Source organism: Cucurbita maxima, unplaced genomic scaffold, assembly GCF_002738345.1.
Source record: "Cucurbita maxima cultivar Rimu unplaced genomic scaffold, Cmax_1.0 Cma_Scf00026, whole genome shotgun sequence".
Taxonomy (NCBI): domain Eukaryota; kingdom Viridiplantae; phylum Streptophyta; class Magnoliopsida; order Cucurbitales; family Cucurbitaceae; genus Cucurbita; species Cucurbita maxima.
In genome coordinates, this window is record NW_019272042.1 from 1,061,655 (window position 1) to 1,080,405 (window position 18,751).

General features: G+C 36.2%; 2 protein-coding genes, 1 long non-coding RNA gene and 1 pseudogene across 5 annotated transcripts; 1 reads left to right on the forward strand and 3 right to left on the reverse strand.

The window, feature by feature from the left end:
- Positions 1-2,428: 2,428 nt before the first annotated feature.
- LOC111499407 lies at positions 2,429-3,179 on the reverse strand. The gene is made up of 2 exons (XR_002720935.1): positions 2,730-3,179; positions 2,429-2,699 (listed from the first exon to the last, which is right to left on the reverse strand). It is a non-coding gene; the product is annotated as an uncharacterized LOC111499407 (long non-coding RNA).
- Positions 3,180-7,010: 3,831 nt separating this feature from the next.
- Positions 7,011-9,701, forward strand: LOC111499378 (annotated as a pseudogene).
- Positions 9,702-11,223: 1,522 nt separating this feature from the next.
- On the reverse strand, positions 11,224-12,485 carry LOC111499393 (1,2-dihydroxy-3-keto-5-methylthiopentene dioxygenase 4-like). Its single transcript, XM_023150985.1, has 5 exons — positions 12,335-12,485; positions 12,145-12,232; positions 11,973-12,067; positions 11,642-11,881; positions 11,224-11,544 (listed from the first exon to the last, which is right to left on the reverse strand). Exons 1-5 carry the CDS (start codon positions 12,344-12,346, stop codon positions 11,416-11,418), a joined length of 564 nt encoding a protein of 187 aa, XP_023006753.1. The 5' UTR covers positions 12,347-12,485; the 3' UTR covers positions 11,224-11,415.
- A 797-nt stretch (positions 12,486-13,282) lies between these two features.
- LOC111499380 (protein TIFY 4B-like) lies at positions 13,283-17,746 on the reverse strand. 3 transcript variants are annotated; one of them, XM_023150970.1, is made up of 9 exons: positions 17,436-17,746; positions 17,082-17,206; positions 16,793-16,947; positions 15,868-15,958; positions 15,597-15,762; positions 14,698-14,766; positions 14,393-14,456; positions 14,066-14,271; positions 13,283-13,778 (listed from the first exon to the last, which is right to left on the reverse strand). In XM_023150970.1, the coding sequence occupies exons 1-9, from the start codon at positions 17,551-17,553 to the stop codon at positions 13,768-13,770; spliced, it is 1,005 nt and encodes a 334-aa protein (XP_023006738.1). In that variant the 5' UTR covers positions 17,554-17,746; the 3' UTR covers positions 13,283-13,767. The 3 variants fall into 3 exon arrangements, with proteins under 3 accessions (XP_023006738.1, XP_023006739.1, XP_023006737.1); XM_023150971.1 differs by having other exon boundaries at positions 14,177-14,277; XM_023150969.1 differs by having other exon boundaries at positions 14,066-14,277; positions 17,436-17,745.
- Between the last annotated feature and the right edge of the window lie 1,005 nt (positions 17,747-18,751).

Consider the following 18,751-nt stretch of genomic DNA (forward strand, 5'->3'; position numbering starts at 1 on the left):
TTTTTTTTTTTTTTTTTTTTTGAAGTAGGGGAGTCATATATATAAATTAATTTATTATATAAAGCAATAAAAAATATTTTATTAAAAGAAAATCGAAAAGGACAATAATAAGTGAAGCTGACAGCTATCAAAAGTTGTAGCCTTTTTATATTTTAAATTTAATTGTATAATATTTAGAAATCATGTAATACAGGATTACCACTGTAATCTCTTTGGGATTTGATTAAATATTAAATATTAAATTACTAATTTCTATTTCTTTTTATTTTTTAAAAACAAAATATCTAGCTCGTGCGCTTCCTTTCATATATATTATTTGTTTTTCCAATCATTTCTATAAAAATCAAATAATTAGGGAATCAAAATACAAAGGGTTAGATAAAAATAGGTATCATCGACCACCAGTTGTGACTCCTCAAACGAGCTCAAGTTTGGTAACAACACTAATAGCGTCTACTCGGGAGCTACTCAAAAATTTAAAATTAAATAATTAAATATTATCAAATATCAATATTACATTTCATTATTTATTAATTAATTTTTTTAAAAAAAAAATTGGTTTATTTTAAAATAGAGAATGAGAAAAGGAGTGAAGATGGGCCATGGCCCTAATGGAAGTCAAAGGGTAATCAAACAATTTGGCGAACCACCCCTTATAATTAAATTTGTCCCTTCATTTTTGTCCTAAATTAAATATTCTAAACATGCGACCGAGTTACTATACATATACACGAGTTATAAACACTAAGCAAACGGTATTTTTTTTGGTTAACTTTGCGAAATCGACGTGGGCCCACACAAGCAGTGGAACATATGGCTTAATTCAATGCAAAGCGATGAACCTTGTCCGAACTTGACATGCATCAAATTCTTAGAGGGGTGCTTTCAGGAATGCAGGCACAGATGGTGTATGTAAGGTGTTGAGTTAAATTCTGCATCAAGAGTTAAATTCTGCATCAAGTGCAATGCTCGTGTTTAGTTGCCAACTGTTAAGGTGTGAACCCATTCCATTTCTTCGTTTTATGTCATATTCATTTGTTCGATATTCATCTCTAGAGTATGTAGCATAATGTCTAAGAAACTTAATTTCCTAAAAAAAGTAGGGTTTTTATGATGTGGGTATGAAGGAAAAAGTAGAAATGTAGGCATAAGTGCAGTCAAAAATGGAGATTGAAGGTCCCCAACATCCAAAATGGCAACCCTTTGGCCACACAGAGGAACCCACTTTTCTGCGACTTTAGACAGAGACTCGCAATGGTTCATTTTCCAAGAACTTTGATGGCAACATGTAAGGGATAGCATTAGATATCACTGCTCATTATTAATAACCCTCCTTCATATTTGTCTCACTCTCTTTCAGCCTCTATCTTACGTTTTAAAATGACCATTAAACGTTCGAATTTCTCTTGTTCATGTAATGATTCATGTCTAGAATTCATATCAAGATTTAGAATTTGAATTTAACATTGAATGATTTCAGCCTTATCTTATGCTGACATGATCACATTAGTGACCAGCACAATAGAGTTCTATATTGTTGATATAGATAATAAATTTTTTTTAATTATCCTAATTTTTGGATCGCTCATGTATCCATTCAAATTCTTGATTCGAAAGGAAGGGTTGAATGAAAATAAAAAATTGTGATCATTTTTTAATGAATTTCCTTCATCATGGTTGCTTGATTTGTACCTTTTATGTTGTAGGTTAGTTTCTATGTTCTTGAGCTTTCATAATTATGTCTAAATAGGTTCTTTAACTTTAAAATTCTTAAACTATGACTAAACATTATGTCTTATTATTACTAAACATTTCATATGGTAATTTAGCTCAAAATTTCAGCTTTCAGGAATTCTTCACTTTTATCCGTGATTAAATATCTATATTTGAAAGTTGTGGAATATCCCGGTACCAAATATATAATAACCTTAAATTTTTCAAATTAAAGTCCGAATAATACACAACCTTACATTTTTTCATAATACACAACAACCTTAAAATTTTCGAAAAGGTCGAATTTTCAAACTCTAAACTCTAATCTTATCGGGTTCTAACAAAGATAAGATATAGCATTCTTGGATGGAATTGGCTTAGGAAAAAAAAACAATAACTCACTATAAGCAATGAGAAAAACCCATCAATCATAAACCACCCGGAGTATTTATCGATTCAAGCCTTTCGATCGGCATTATAAAATATGAATACATACACAGAGATATCAAAAACCTTTTAATGAAAAGAAAAGTTTTACATTCAAACTTTTTATAACTCGAACGAATCAAAGAGACAATTACCTTATCGTCCCACCCGACACACAAACCGAAGATCTAGCCTTGCAATCGACCCAAAAAAATGTTGCCTGCAACACTAAAAGCATAAGAAACAAAATTAACCATGGAATGACAAGAAAAATGAAAATGTCTAGAAATGACGAAATTTTAGTTCTGAAATATCGTTATCATATTCACTTCTCTGCATCGTTTGGTGTTAGATAAGACACACTGGTAATCCAGAAAACACGACCAAGTACGAAGAAACATAGATCACATGTTTACAAATTTATCCTCTTTTTCTCTCTCATCCTCTATGTAATGCCCTAATCACTCTGAATCTCTCTCGAAAATCCCCCAACAAAAACAACTCCAATTCCTCACAAATCAGAGATCTGATTGTTTTTCTTGTTTAAAATCATCAAAATCCTCAAGAAATCCCCATAAATTCATCAAAACCTAAAGAAATTCACAGAAAGAGAGCGACCCAGAAGAAAATTCAACAAACCCAGATGAGGAATAGGGACAAAGAACATAAATTTCGTACCTTTTTTAAGGATTATGGATAGAAAACGGCTGATATAGTCAAGAACTTTGAATTTAGGGCTGAATTCTTCGTGGAGCCAGCAACAGGTGAAACTGCCATATGATCTAATCTTGAACCTCAGGAAAATCGAAAATTAGGAGAGATTAAGGTTAGATCATGCTGGCAGCTTGAACTGTCGTAAGCGCACGACAAAAATTAGGGCAAAAAGAGAGCCAAAGTTTGCAGCTTTTTTGTTGATGGAGGAGGATAGAAGGAAGATGAAGGGATGAGAGATTATATATACACACAAATTTGTTTCTTTTTCTTTTTTTCTTTTTTTTTTTAATTTTTGGGTTTTCATTAAATTTTAGGGTTAAATTATGTAAATGAATAAAAACAAAGGCAAAAACAAAAGAATGAGAGAGTGATATAAGTGGTCCAAGAAAAGGTAATTGAAATTGAATATTGTCACGCCAGGACTACAACACCTAATGCAGTTTGCAGATAGGTTAAGAAAGGCCTTCCTATGTATAAACAACCCATTCATAACACATTACTTTTTGGGTTTGGAACCCTAGGGGATTGAGTTTTATATTATAATTAAACACACCCCATTTTAACAACATGGCCTTTTATCTTTACTTTTATATGCAATAAACAACTCAATTCGAACACAACTCAGTGCTAAAGTCGATGGTTCACTCTCTAACCGTGAAAAAGAGGTGCTCAGTGCCAAGGTTGATGATTCAGCCTCCTACTCTGTATAAATGAGGTGCTCAGTGTTGAGGTCGTTGGTTCAGTCTCCTACCCTGTATAAACGAGGTGCTCAGTGCTAAGGTCGATGATTCAGTCTCCTACCCTGTATTTTAAAAGAGGTGCTCGGTGCTAAGGTCAATGGTTCAGTCTCCTACCCTGTAATTTAAAAGAGGTACTCAGTGCTAAGGTCGATGGTTCAGTCTCCTATCCTGTATTTTAAAAGAGGTACTCAGTGCTAAGGTCGATGGTTTAGTCTCCTACACTGTATTTTAAAAGAGGTACTCAGTGCTAAGGTCGATGGTTCAGTCTCCTACCCTGTATTTTAAAAGAGGTACTCAGTGCTAAAGTCGATGGTTCAGTCTCCTATCCTGTATTTTAAAAGAGGTGCTCAGTGCTAAGGTCGTTGGTTCAGTCTCCTACACTGTATTTTAAAAGAGGTACTCAGTGCTAAGGTCGATGGTTCAGTCTCCTACCCTGTATTTTAAAAGAGGTGCTCAGTGCTAAGGTCGATGGTTCAGTCTCCTACCCTGTATTTTAAAAGAGGTGCTCAGTGCTAAGGTCGTTGGTTCAGTCTCCTACTCTGTATAAACGAGGTGCTCAATGCTAAGGTTGATGGTTCAGTCTCCTACCCTGTATAAACTAGGTACTCAGTGTTGAGGTCGATGGATCGGTCTCTTACCCTATAAAAGAGGTGCTCAGTGTTAAAAGTCGATAATTCGGTCTCCTACCCTACAGAAGAGGTATTCAGTGCTAAGGTCAATGATTCGATCTCTACTCGGTAAAAGAGGGTAAAAGAGGGTAAAAGAGGGGGTTTAGGGGGGTAAAAGTTTAGTTTTTATAAACCCAAGAAAGTTTGAGGGGAAATATGTGGGGATGAATGTAGGCATGAAGTTTTAGGTGAAATAAAGTATGTTTTGTTGATTAGATTCCATGTTTCTGAATGGGGAATTTGAGTGGAGATTGTGAATATAAGCATCTTTTGTTGTTTAAGGAAGGAAAAGGGTATTCTTTACAGCTTTGCTATTTTGCCACATACTTGCCATCGCCTTCTGACTACTGCCAGCTGCATTAACACAACTTATTGGGGACTCTGATATAGACAATGGGAAAACGACTTAGGGTTTATCAATTAAAATAAGGGTTTAAATTAGAGTTGGAGCAATCATTTTATTGAATCTTCATTAGGATTTTCAATCTTTTAGGCTTTCTTGGTGATAATAATTCTGTTTAACTTAGCTTCCTACCCATTTTCTTTATACAAAAAAAACCAAATAGTGAAAACCTAGAACGAATTATGGAGCGATCACTCCGTCTATGCTCATATTGAAATTCCGTAACTCTTTTCGAGTTGAATTTACTCATACGTGACATCTTACCCTAATTAATTTGGCAGATGGTCGTTGCTACCTCTCTAGCATATACTTATGTAACAACTCAAACTCACAACTAACCAATATTGCTCTTTTTAGATTTTTTTTTCTGCGTTTTCACTTAAGGTTTTTAAAACGTGTTTACTAGGGAGAGATTTCCACACCTTATAAGGAATGCTCTGTTTTCCTTTGCTATCGATGTGGGATTTCACAATCCACCTCCTTTGGGGGTCCAACGTCCTCGCTAGAACACCGCCTAGTAGGATAGAGGAACGAAGCATTCCTTTTTATAAGGGTATGGAAGCCTCTCCCTATAGATGTGTTCTAAAAACCTTGAGAGGAAGCTCGGAAGGAAAAACCCAAAGAAGATAATATATGCTAGCAGTGAATTTGGCTGTTACAAGTACGAGTATGTGAGTTGGAACCTAACCCGGTAGAAGGGGTAGCAACCCGTTAACTACGGAGTTATATTCGTTAACAAAATAATTTCAAAAATCACGAACTCAATTATAGCTTATGATCTCTATTTTTCTCCAACGGAAGAAATTCAAACATCTAACCTTCCATAGGGTTGAAATTGAAACAAGAACAGGAGGGGGGGGGAGAGATTGTATTCAAACAAAAGAGAAGGTTAGAAGGCATAAACTCAGGGTCCACTACAAGTGTTACATATTCACATAAAGGTTTCTTTTTGGGTCTCTTACATATATATAAATGCTGATGGTAAGTGATGATAGCTTCAATGCATACTGATTCAAGTAAGGCTTCCAATATCCAAACCTTCAACAGGAAACCAGTAAGGATCTTTCCCACAAAAGAGTAAACAATTTGCTGGGACCAAAAATTCCTCAGGTGGTCCTATATCTACCACCCCATCTTATAGCATGTTCTTATTATATATATATATATATGAGAAGGGTATCTGCCATTACTGCTGTTTGGAGCAAGGAGGGTAATTAGGAAGGGCTTCTAGTCTTTTTTGTGTAGGGTGTTGAGAAAGAGAAAAAGACTGAATTTTTAAGTTAAAAAATGGTTTTTTTTCCATAAGAACCCTAAAGGGGTTGTTTTGCTATTTAAAACTTTTGGGTCCATTTAGAACCATGAATAAGCTGTTGGAGTCCAAGTGGGGGTTTCGAGTGGTCCATATAATTCCTTCTGCGCCATTGCCCTCTCCAAGTTCTTCTCTCTCTCCTCTCTCTCCTCTCTCTCTCTCTCTCTCTCAAGTTTGAGTTTTTGGGAAAGGAAAAGTAGTGGTGGAAATTTTGTGGAATGAGTTGAGAGAGTGTGAAATGGAAACCATGAAGTTGATTGGCGACACCCAACTTTACAAATGGGTTGATCACTAAAACATCGACGTAGATTGCTTAGGTTTGTCCTGACTAAATCATCCCGGATGGAATCCCCTTGTCATGGAGTCTCTCCGGTCGAGGAGGGACTTCCCTTTAACCTTTTCGTTTGGTGTAAGACTAGCTCGATGAGTCGCCTTTGAGCAATCTCTTACTTAAAGAAAAATTGTCACATAATATAAGATCTAAATTCTATTATATTTATATTGGTGATTGATAATTAGATATAATAAAGAGTACATTAATGAAACAAAACGACGTTTGAGTAAATGATTTGTATTTGATCTCGAACTTTAAGGTTTATATTTAGTTTCGAACTTTCAAGATTACAAATTTAGTTTCAAAATTTTCAATTTCTTAAAATTTATGGATTTACTGGACATAAAATTTCAAAAATATGTTCGACACGAAAATTTGAAAGCATGGTCATCGCTTTTTACAGCAGATTCAAATTCTTTACCCTTCTAAACACTTAAGATCACGTTCTCCTAACTATGTACAATTTCAAACTATTGACTTGACTATCAGTAACATCGACATTTCCCACCAATTGGCTTTAGGCACATACATTAATTGATGATCTTGGATCATAGTGGTTTTGGTCAAAAATTATGACCATAAAGTGAAAGAATAGACTTTGAAACTCTTACAGATGAGGTGGGTGTAATGTCTCTATCAGTTTTGGCCAAACTATTTACTTTCATGGCATATTTCTTGTCATAAACAACAAAACTCACCACTAATAAACAAAGGTTGAATTGCTAAACTCCCCTTGTTCTTTGTCCACAGGGAATTGCAGTATCTGCAACGTATACGCTCTCTGGTCACTTCAAAATGGAAGAAAAGCCCCAAAACCTGATCCAAATCCCCAGAGTGAAACTGGGTAGCCAAGGATTAGAGGTAAGATTATGATCACTATTAAGAAATAGGAACAACTTCAAAAAAAAAAGAAGGAAAAAAAAACATGGTATGATAGTGAAAAACTTAACTTTAATTTGCAGGTTTCAAGGTTGGGTTTCGGATGTGCAGGACTTTCAGGCTATCTCAGCGCTCCCCTCTCTCATGAGGAAGGATGCAATATAATCAAACAAGCTTTCATCAAAGGCATAACTTTTTGATTCTTCTGATCTGTATGGTGCTGATCATGACAATGAAATCATGATTGGAAAGGTGGTGTATTTTGAATAATTAACAACAAAAACTTTGACAAGTTATAGAGTTTGATTTGATTGACTGAAAGTTGTTTAAATTTGCAGGCTTTGAAACAGCTCCCTCGAGAGAAGATTCAGTTAGCTACAAAGTTTGGGATTGTACCATTAGGAGGATTTGAAATTGCAGTTAATGGAACGCCTGAATATGTAAGGAACTGCTGTGAAGCGAGTCTCAAGCACCTTCAAGTTGATTATATCGACCTCTACTATCAGGCACCGTGTCGACATATCTGTGCCAATAGAAGAAACTGTAAGTCGTCTTTAGGAGCAGAGTAAACAAAACTTCATAGTCACAAAACTTGATGTTTCATTCTTCCATTGATGACTACTTTGAGTTTACTTTTTGAATCTACAGTGAGTTGATGTGAAGATGGGAGAGCTAAAGAAGCTGGTGGAAGAAGGGAAGATAAAGTACATCGGGTTGTCTGAAGCAAGTGGAAACACAATCAGGAGAGCCCATGCTGTTCATCCAATCACTGTCGTTCAAATGGAGCATTCGTTGTGGAGTCGTGACATCGAAGATGACATAATTCCACTTTGTAGGTAAGAGAGGATCTAGAAAGAAACCAGATAATAACACATCGCTTAAATTATAAGTTTCATCTCTAGTCTTTAAACATTCAGCCTAATATCAAGTCATTTTGAGTCTAAACAGATGAACTGTTTAGAAACTTTGTAGACGCCTAAAGTGTTCAAAACAAAGCTTCTAACAATTCAATAATATCTTGAAAGACTCGAAAGTGTAAGAAGAATTGGGGTTTTTGTAAGGAGCTGGGAATCGGGATAGTGGCTTACAGTCCTCTGGGTCGAGGGTTCTTTGGGGGCAAAACAATTGCAGAGAGCTTGCCAAGTGAAAGCTCATTGGTAGGTTTGTAAAAGAAGAGTTCTGTGCAAGTTCTTCCATGGAGTCTCTATTGTATTATATAACAAACTGATGGATGCGTTTGACAGGCTTATCATCCAAGGTTCAGCAAGGAGAGTTTAGAACAGAATGAAGCTATTTACAGAAGGCTTACTAACCTTGCTGTGAAGCACGGTTATACCACAGTTCAGTTGGCTTTAGCTTGGCTGCTCCATCAGGGTATTGATATTATTCCCATCCCAGGTGTGTTTTTATGTCCTTCCTCTTGATCCTGTCCAAAATAAAGTTGTCTTTATTATATATATAGATATGTTACCTTGGTAAGAAAGAAAAGAACCTATATAGGTGAAGAAACATTTAATTTGATGAAAGAAAAATTGATACAGTGATCGTGGTGGCAGCCAAAATACTATATATAGAAACTATAAAGAAAGGCCAATACATATCGATTGTTGTGATCCTTCAGCTACCAACATAACTCTCAACTTGCTGCCGCTAGCAGATAATAAAGTGATATATTTATATGGGTATATTTGGTGTAACAACTAAGTCCATTGCAAACAGATATTATCATCTTTGAGCTTTCTCTTTCGGGCTTCCCCTCAAGGTTTTTAAAACGCGTCTGGTAGAAAGAGGTTTCCATATCCTTATAAATAATGTTTTGTTCCCCTCTCCAACCGATGTGGAATCTCACAATCCACTCACTTCAGGGCCCAGCGTCGCTAGCACTCGTTCCCCTTTTCAATCGATATGGGATCTCACCAATATCCAAATAGTGGAGACACCATCCGGAGAAAGACTAAAATTAACATGATCCATTTGAGTGGGTTTTCAAGGTCCAATAGTAAGAAAGTCAAACTGATGCAATGTGAGAATTTTCTTCTCCTCCATAGTCTATACATTAAGGTTCATGAGTCAAATTGGCATCCAAATAGGTGAGAATTTTGAATTTACTCCAACCGATAATGGTCTCTGGTATTTTGCTTCTGTAAATGAAGCATTTCAACTCTTTTCTTTCTTTTCTCCAGTCTGCAAAAGGGACAACCAAACTTGGGAACCTTGACAGCAACATTGAGTCATTGGGTGTGAAGCTAACAGAGAAAAATTTCAAAGAAATTGGTGATGCCGTGCCGGTTGATGAAGTTAGAGGCCAGCGAGAATACGATGTTCTCACCAAATATATGTGGAAGTTTGCAGATACCCCATTAAGGAGTTGAAACCCTATGTTAAGAGTACTTCTCACCATTTTGAAACAATTCAAGTCCTTAGTGGACTCGCCATGCTTTTGTTAGACATTATTGCATTGTAACGACTGCAGAGATAAACAAACACTTCAGTTAAGGAACCACATTTGTACTCACTTCAACTGTATTAACATGGCCGAAGATGTTCTCTGCTAACTATACTAACATACAATTTCAAGAAACAAACTTCGCATGTTTACAGTAATGATTATAACAAAAATTAACTAAAGAAATATTTAAGTTGACTCATTGTACCGTATCAATCTAGCAGGTTGGATTGGGGTAGTTGAAATTGGGACAAAAATTACAACTCACAGAATAGACTTACAAAGCAGAGAAATAAGGTCCTAAGTCTTATTGCTGTTAGTAATTTTCATTCAACCACAGCCACAGAATACTTCCATGCTCATGCAAGATTCCTTGGAATTAAGACAAAATAATAATAATAATAATAACTCAGCCAAGAGAATGAACAAAGAAATTGTTGGAAAGGAGGTCCGATAGGGGCCAGTTGAAGAGGAAAACAAAAAAGGATCATCATTGAGTTTAAACCAAACAAATCATATGAAATGAACAATTTTCTGTAGATGATGCGAATGGAAAACTTGTGGTTATTTACTATTATACTAGACACCACAACTTTACGGGTTAATTCAAAACATTTCTCTGAGGTCTCATAAATTTAGCAGGAATAAAAAGACTAGTACTGACTCGTTAAGTTGAATCTATACTAAAACTAACCTAAACTTCAGTTAAGGCACCATACTCAGGCATACATATATATACACACACACATACACACTAAAGTCACCACAATCTTTAGTATTTTCTCACTTTAAATACTGTATCTCTTCTCAGGTTGGGCCATACAGATAAAAGAATTCAAGTCAACCCCGTAATTTAACAATTAAAAAAAATGCGATCATAGTTCTAGATCACTTAGTCCTCTGCTGAATTTTCAAACGCCAAATGAGAGAAATAAGTCCTAAAAGTTTAAAGAGTGCAACCAAAGTTCTACAAGTAAATCACTATCTAAAAATGGGTTTAACTATCTCTATTTGAAGAAAAACATCAGTTTCCTTGTCCTAAGTATGGCCGAAGACGTCCTCCACTGACTATATATGATTTCCAAAAAATAAACTTTGAAAGTTTATAATAAATTGTCAATAATACATAGAAAATGGGATTTGGATATCAGCATAGCTGCAATATTTCAATACAAGTGCCCACGAAGATTAATCATAAATCTGCCTGGCGAGAATGAATAGAAGGAGCATACAATTAACATCAATGTAGTAAATACAGAAGAAACTTACCAGAGGTATGAAGCTTCTCGTCAGCAAGAAAACTAAAAAAAAAATAATCTTTTAAGAACATAGCAAACTCTCAATACTGTGGGAAGAATATAATTGACATGTGATAAAAGAACAGTATTCTTCAGGAAATTATTGAACTATTTCTCTGACTCATAAACTCCATAATTAGTGAAACATTATGAAAAAGGCCTTCGTGAAAGTGTACTACAGGCTTGTAGTAGTAATGAACACAAATATGGGGGTTCTGTTGAACATAAAAGAAAATGTGATCTAAGCAAACAAAAAAAAAAAAAAAAATCGAAAGGGGGAAATTTTTTCCAAGTGGTTGAAATTATAATTTATTTGAGAAGATCAATTCATAAATATAAAGCTCAGACATTTATTAAACCAAGTTTCAACAGCAGTTGCCAAGTTTATACAGTAGTTAATCTAAGACATGCCCAGAAATACACAACCTGAGCTTAACCATATAGCTTTGTATTAAATGCCTTAGTACAGAAGAATACTTAAGTCCTTAATGAGCCTCGAGTGCCACTCCAGCTTTCTCAGTGAAGGTCTTGAGGTACTCTTTCCTTGCTGGATGCTGCTCTTGTGGTCTGTTAAACGGGGTCCAAATTGGCTCTCCTTGGAACAGCCTCATTAACTGTGAATAATCCAATCATATCCATAACAATGAATATTGTAATATATTGATAATAACTTAAAATGACAATCTTCGAAGTTGTAGTAATTAATTCTACCTTTGTATAATTATTGGTGTCCAGAGTAAAACGATGGTAGATACCGGCCGGCAAGATGATAAGATCGCCAGGCTTAATCCAGATTCGAATCCAACGGTCGTCCTTGTCCCGGACATCGAAGTAACCACTTCCATCCAAGCAGTAGCGAATTTCCTCATTGGCGTGAATGTGCTCTGTGAAGAAATCCTTCAAGTTCGCTTCATAATTGGCAAGTTTCTCTGGACATATATCAAGTAAATCCTACCACATCTCGAGCAAAGCGAAACTTATCAAAAAAGTGACCAAAAAATAGAAATGAAAAACACCGATGGATTAGTGAATGCATACAAACCACGTAATTGTATCCCCTGTCATCTCTGATTTTCTTCAATTCCTCGTCGTTTTCATATACCTTAGGGTTCAATTTCCAGTGCAACACTCCTAATTCTGCAGATAATTCATTCAATTCAATTCAAATGTAAAAAGTCTCTTCAGAAGTTCTGGTAAAGAGGACGGGAGTGCACCTGCCAATTGGTCCATGGAGACGAACTCTTTAGGGTTGCGGTGATGAGGAAGCCTCTGGTCTTCACTGCTATCATCCATAAACCAAGCCTGCACAAACACAGATTGTCCGCACAAAGACTAGTTTCATCCATCAATCTTTTGAGTCAATGTTGATATCCAATAAGGAGCAGTTCGGTTCAGCGGACTAACCTCGATCGCCATTCTTCAACCCGCTCTCTGAACTTGTTCACTGAGTTGACCCGTCGAAAATATGCTCCGATGAACCACCGAGCTCCAAATTTGAAGGCAATAGCCGGAGCAAGGAACGGGAACTCGTATCAGTTGAAGGTTGCAACTTCGAAGATTCGAGTAAAAATAAAAAATATCAACTTAATTCGTTTAATTAATGTCAATGGTGCTGCCACGTGTACGGTTGAAGATTATTTTCAACTTGTGGCGGGTAGATGACGTGGAGTCTTAAAAGTTTTTACAACCAAGAACAAATTTTGTGGATTTGTATTTTGTGCCAAAATTTTGATTTTTTTTTTCTAAAGATAATATCTAAGTAAACTAAAAATAATTTGATATATGTAAGCTATGTATTCAACTCAAGTATAGTTCAATTAATTTAGTTATATATATAATCGTAGAATAAGATGATTTGAACTTCGGTCAAAAATACCTCAAATGGACCATTATTATAAATCAATTATATTAAATGCTTTATTTTTATTTTTTTATTAACATGCATTTAGCCTCGTCGGTCAGCCTCACATTTTAAAACGCGTCTACTAAGAGAGGTTAGGAGTCCAATGTGCTCGCTGACACACCGTTCGATATTTGGTCCTGATACCATTTGTAACAATCCAAATCCATCGTTAGCAAATATTGTCCTCGTTTAGCAAACACATTTTAAAAACTTTGAGAAAAAACCTAAAAAGAAAAATCAAAAGATAACAATATCTGCTAGCGGTAAACTTTTGTCTAACTCTTCCCTTTTATTACATCTCCAATATTTTATTTCATGGCGAGAGCAACAGGCTTAAAACTGTTAAATCTAGCGCTATAAGATAAGTTGCTGTCCTACCAAAGATACAAAATTAAGTAGTTAGGCGAGACTCCAACATGAACGAATGGTATCGAACACGACGACAGATGGAGAGTTAAGAGGGCTGTGAATGATTAAAAAGAAGCATTGGTTGTGTGCTGCAAATTTGAATCTGGTATACACAGAAAGTGAGAGGGTCTTGGGTCTTGGGGCATAAAAGATGGCATACATTTTTTATACATAATGCACGAGAGAGCTGGACATCTCCAACAGTGCTCATCATCTCAACTCAATAAGCCTTGAACAGAAGAAACATGAACAAGTTCCTAATCATCCTAGCATCGGTCATAACACCGTGTCCGAGTTACAAAATTGATCAGCTAGAGCGAGATACTCATACCGTTTGGATATAGACACCTCTCCCATGCAAGATCTCCAAAATATGACTGGTTCGTGAAGGCCTACACAACACTCATTAACGCAGCCAAATCGTGCAACGGATAACCATTTCTCGACTTTGCTCCTCTTCATTGTTTCAAGTTCTTGTCAATCACAAGGATGATCCTTTGAGTAGCATGCCATCAACAACTCAGCACTACTGGATATCTGCAGAAAAGTGGCTCTCAGCTTTATAGCATAGCTCTATGTTCTTTTAACAGTGTTTATAACCAGATTCTATCATTCATCAGCTAAGTGAGACGTCTAAATTGATATCAAGTTCAAATTCAAATCTCTTAGAAAATGCTGGCAAATTTATAGACAGCTAAGTTGAGAAAGTGATTTGATGGAACAATGAGCAATCAATCGATTAATACCAGTTTTAATGAGTAATCAAAATGCATGTAAATGTGAGTAAAAAGTTGACTGCTAATATAAAAGCTCTATAGCTCTACCTTTGACATTAAGGTCGACAGGAAAACATGCAAGTTTTGGCTGATTGTCAGCTGTTCCAACGAAAGCTTTAGTTACTCCAGTAGGGGATAAAGAGCTTGTCGCAAACTGACCTAAATTCTTATTGGATATGTGCGTCCTCATTTGATGGTTCATATAACCTTCCAGGCTAGAAGAAGACAATTCTGGATTTTTCTTGTTCTTTAACCTTCCCCTTGCAGAAAAATAACCACAAAGATCGGAGGGAAATGAACGAAATGAGATACGAGACGACAAAGGTTATCATCATTATGGACTTATAACTGAAGAACGAACTTAGTCGAAGGTACCTGTCTTTTCGCTTTTCAAGATATCTCTGTAATGAAACTTTCCGACTCGCCTGACCCTCAACATCTAATATGAAATTCCACAGTTTTTATGAAAAACTATTGATTAGATCAGCTGTTTCTACGGAAAGTTGTGAGTTATTTACATGGGCAAGGAGACTAAAGGTTATAGTTGAACATTTATACAAATTATCACAACAAATTTTCGGACAAAGTACAGAATTCTTTACAATTCTAACAAATGAGAAATGCAGAGTTTATATTTTCACAATGCAAAAAACAAAATTGCAAGCAAACAGAACGATTACCAGAATCTCGAGTACTGGTTCCTTTTACATGCTGCTGCTGCTGCTGCTGAGGGTGCTCGACCATCTTCTCTGTCAAGTCAGAATACAATCTGTCACTTCAATAGCTACCGCCATTCCCTTTTTATTAGTTCAAAAATTGTGGAGTTGGAGGATCTAGTCATTAACCTTTGAGATGGTAATTAGTATATTTATTCATTAAGCTATTGCTCAAATTGGCAATAACGAACACCATTACTAAACTTCATTTTTTATTGTGAGTACATGTAGTAGCCCAAGCCCACCACTATATTGTCCGTTTTGGCCCGTTACGTATCGCCGTTAGCCTCACGCTTTTAAAATGCGTCTACTATAGAGAGGTTTTCATACCTTTATAAGGAATATTTTGTTCCCCTCTCCAATCGAGGTGGGATCTCACAATCCACCCCCTTGAGGGCCCAACGTCCTCGCTGGCACACCGTTTGGTGTCTGGTTCTGATACCATTTGTACCAGCCCAAGCCCACTACTAGCAGCTATTGTTCTCTTTGGGTTTCCCTTCTCGGCTTCCTCTCAAGGTTTTAAAACGCATCTAATAGAAAGAGGTTTCCACACCCTTATTGCGAATACTCTATTCCCCTCTCTAACCGATGTGAGATCTCACAGTACAAAATTGAAAGCCTTCAAAACTCTAAGATGCAGTTCTCAGTGAAAAAATGTGTAGCATAATGGAGAAAGTGAAAACAGTCGCAATCAAGACCCATCTATTACCCACAAAATGTAGATTTCTGACCCGTGGTTGCCAAATTTACCCACCAGAAATATGGTCCAAGAAAAAGTTGCCAAGTGGAGTTGAGGCTATGGATAAGTTTTCAGAGCACGAAAAGTGATTTTGCAACAAAAGTGATATAACCCACAGACTAACCTGTATGCACATTTCGATACATGGTAGCACTAGGAGGAAAAAAGTCATCTTTGTCACTGCAAGTCTGCAAAGGTCGTGGTGGAGACTGACATGCAGCAGTTCCACCCAAGGGATGATTCTGAGGGACATGAATTGGACCAGCTGCAAGATGCATGATTGCCCATGCCTGCAAATCCATAGATGATTATAACATGTTGAACAGGAGGGGCCGAAAAAGACATGTCCATGAAAAGTATTCTTCAGGAATCCAAAAAAGAGATAGCGTTTAAACCTTATCCGGTGGAACTCCATCATACACATTCACTTTGCCACAATAGAAAATTGTCATTTGGCCATCCACTCCATTTGTTTCGTATTGATTTCTGCCATCCATTAAAACATTTGCTCCATCTCGTCTCAGTTAGTACAAATTATTGTCATTTTCGATGATACACGGCCACAAACAAGATTCAACAAGTACACCATTGAGTTTCAGCTCAAGTACCGTTAAAGCATGGATACATTAAGTGATGCCCATGGGTCAACCATGCAGGACTGTGATTGTAACAACCCAAGCCCACCACTAGCAGATATTGTCCTCTTTGAGTTTTCCTTTTTGGGCTTCCCCTCAAGGTTTTTAAAACACATTTGCTAGGGAGAGGTTTCCTAGGGAGAGGTTTCCACACCCTTATAAGTAATGTTTCGTTCCCCTCTTCAACCAATGTGGGATCTCACAGTGACTTAAGAAAGGAAAGGAGGCAAGAAGTGCCCACAACCTTATGCACATGTTTGCATTTCAAAATATATGACCAAACCTATAGCTTCACAAGATAACAAACTTCACATGATAGTTCAAGATACTTGTTTCCAGCAAGACTCTATATTTGACCAGCACATAATAGTATAAAGATAACAGATTACTTCCACATGGCTTCACTGTTTTTTGCTTCTGCAAACATTTTGAACTCCAAAATTTTGTTTAGGGTGCAGGGTAGTGTACTGATCAATGCCAAAACAAGGATATATAGTTCATTCAAAACTTCTGAAACCACATATACTCAGCAACTCTTCTATTTTGGAGTTTAAGAACAGCAAATATGCACAAGCTTCCAAGACAGAAGATGAAACACAGCGTGACATACATAAATTTCCAGGCCTAGGAATTGCTACACATATATGACCCACAAATCCACATCACAGGGAAGAAGTCGCAGAACCTGGGACTGGTGACATTGTTGTCTGGCTCAGCTAGTGGATCCTCAGGAGTAGATTTTGCAGTTTCCACATTGCTATACGCAGATTCATCAACTGACATTGTAAACTGAGCATCATCACTCGGTTCTTTGGGTGAATCGCCTTGATTTGAATTCACCTACAAATACATCATTCAATAACAGTACTAATGATTATGACAAAGATTCATGAATATACTCGGAAAGAAACGGGAAAAAAGATATTGATCAAAGAAAACCCTCCAATAAGCAAAATTGTTCAACCAAAACTCACCCGAGGCAAAACGACGACCTTCCTGAGAGCACTGGCGCCGGAATCATCACAGGGTTCAAGCAGTGCTTTGAGAGAAATAACCTGCTGGATCGCCTGAGATTTGTTCCATGACGGCCGCCGCATTCCTGACCCGGCACGTGTAAGCAGACAAGTAATAAATTAAAAATATATTAAATTAAAATCGCAATCATTCCTCCGAACCCGCTAGGGCGGGAGGGGGGAGAAAAAAAAACGAAAAGAAAAGAAAAAGAAAGAGAAATGGAAGCTTCCGTGATTTGGGGGCGCCGGAAAAAATGAAGGGAAGAAAGAGAGAAAAATGGAAATTACAAGACCGAAGAAGAGAGGGGGGAAAACCTTTTTCTTTTAGGTATTTGCGACAATCCTCTCGAGTGAGCTGCGAAATGTCATCCTCCGTCAATTGGTTGAGGGGTTTGTCGAGTATAGACGGGAACGTCGCCGCGCCCGCACTCATTGCCGCAGAATCCCAGAGAACCGACACACCCGTTGGCACTCCGCCCTAAAACCTGCAATCAAGACCGGAAATAGACGGAAATCAGGGCGGCGACGATCATCGGAGAACGGCCGGCGGAATTTTGGAGGCGGAATCAGGGGAATTGAAGAAGGGGGTGGTTGTGAACTTGATTAAAGGGCGTCTCTCCAATACGGTAGTGAGAAATGGTTTTTTTTTTCTTTTTTTTTAAAATTTAATTAATTAACTGCGCTTCTCCCTAGACTGCCACGTAAGTGTGCTCCGTGTATCATTAATCTCAATTAATATATTGTTAATGTGATTATTACACCTCCCTTAATTTTAATCTTATATTTAATGAGATGTTCTCTAAAAAGTCAAAGTCAAAGGTTTGATCTTTTAATAAAAAGATTAATATCTTTTGTACTTTTTACCTTAAATATACTCCCGTTAATATTTTGTTTAAAAAAAACTCTAATTTTAACTTTTTTAAAAGTATTTAAAAAATATCTTTCAATTTTAAAATTTTGATTGACGTCTTAAATTTTTTTATATAAAAAGTTTAAAACGTTTTCATCGATATTCATAAAATTTTAAAATTAATATAAAAAAATTTAAAAATAATCTATGAACACGGATGATTATTTTCATTCATTTATGGACGATAATAAATATTTTTAACTTTTCTTTTAAACTTATTGAACAAATAAAAAATAAAAGGGTAAAAATATAATTTTTTTTTTTAAATGCCTACATTTTCCTTACTTTATTACCTGTTTTTTTAATAGATTTCTAAAAAGCAATCCAAAATTTAAAAAAATAAATAAATTATTTTTTAATACTTCTATTTTGTTTTTAAAAAATAAATAATTTATAATTAATAAAGAAATTAAAAAAGGGCCAGACCAATGACAAGGCTCATTATATTTCCCTCCCTTTCTAATTTTAATATATTTTAAATCAAAATAATACTCTTTTACGATATCTCGGACATTTCTTTATTATCTCTTTGTTTTTTTTTTTAAATTCATATCAATAATTTTAATTTATCTCTTCGGTGTATTTAATGATACGGAATCGTTAATTATTTCGAGAAAAGTCGTTAAATAATGGTGGGGCGAACGAGGACAGTAGGGTCATTTGGATTCAGAGGTTTGTCTCCTCCTCCCTCTCCTCTACCCTATTCCTAAACAGTATTCTG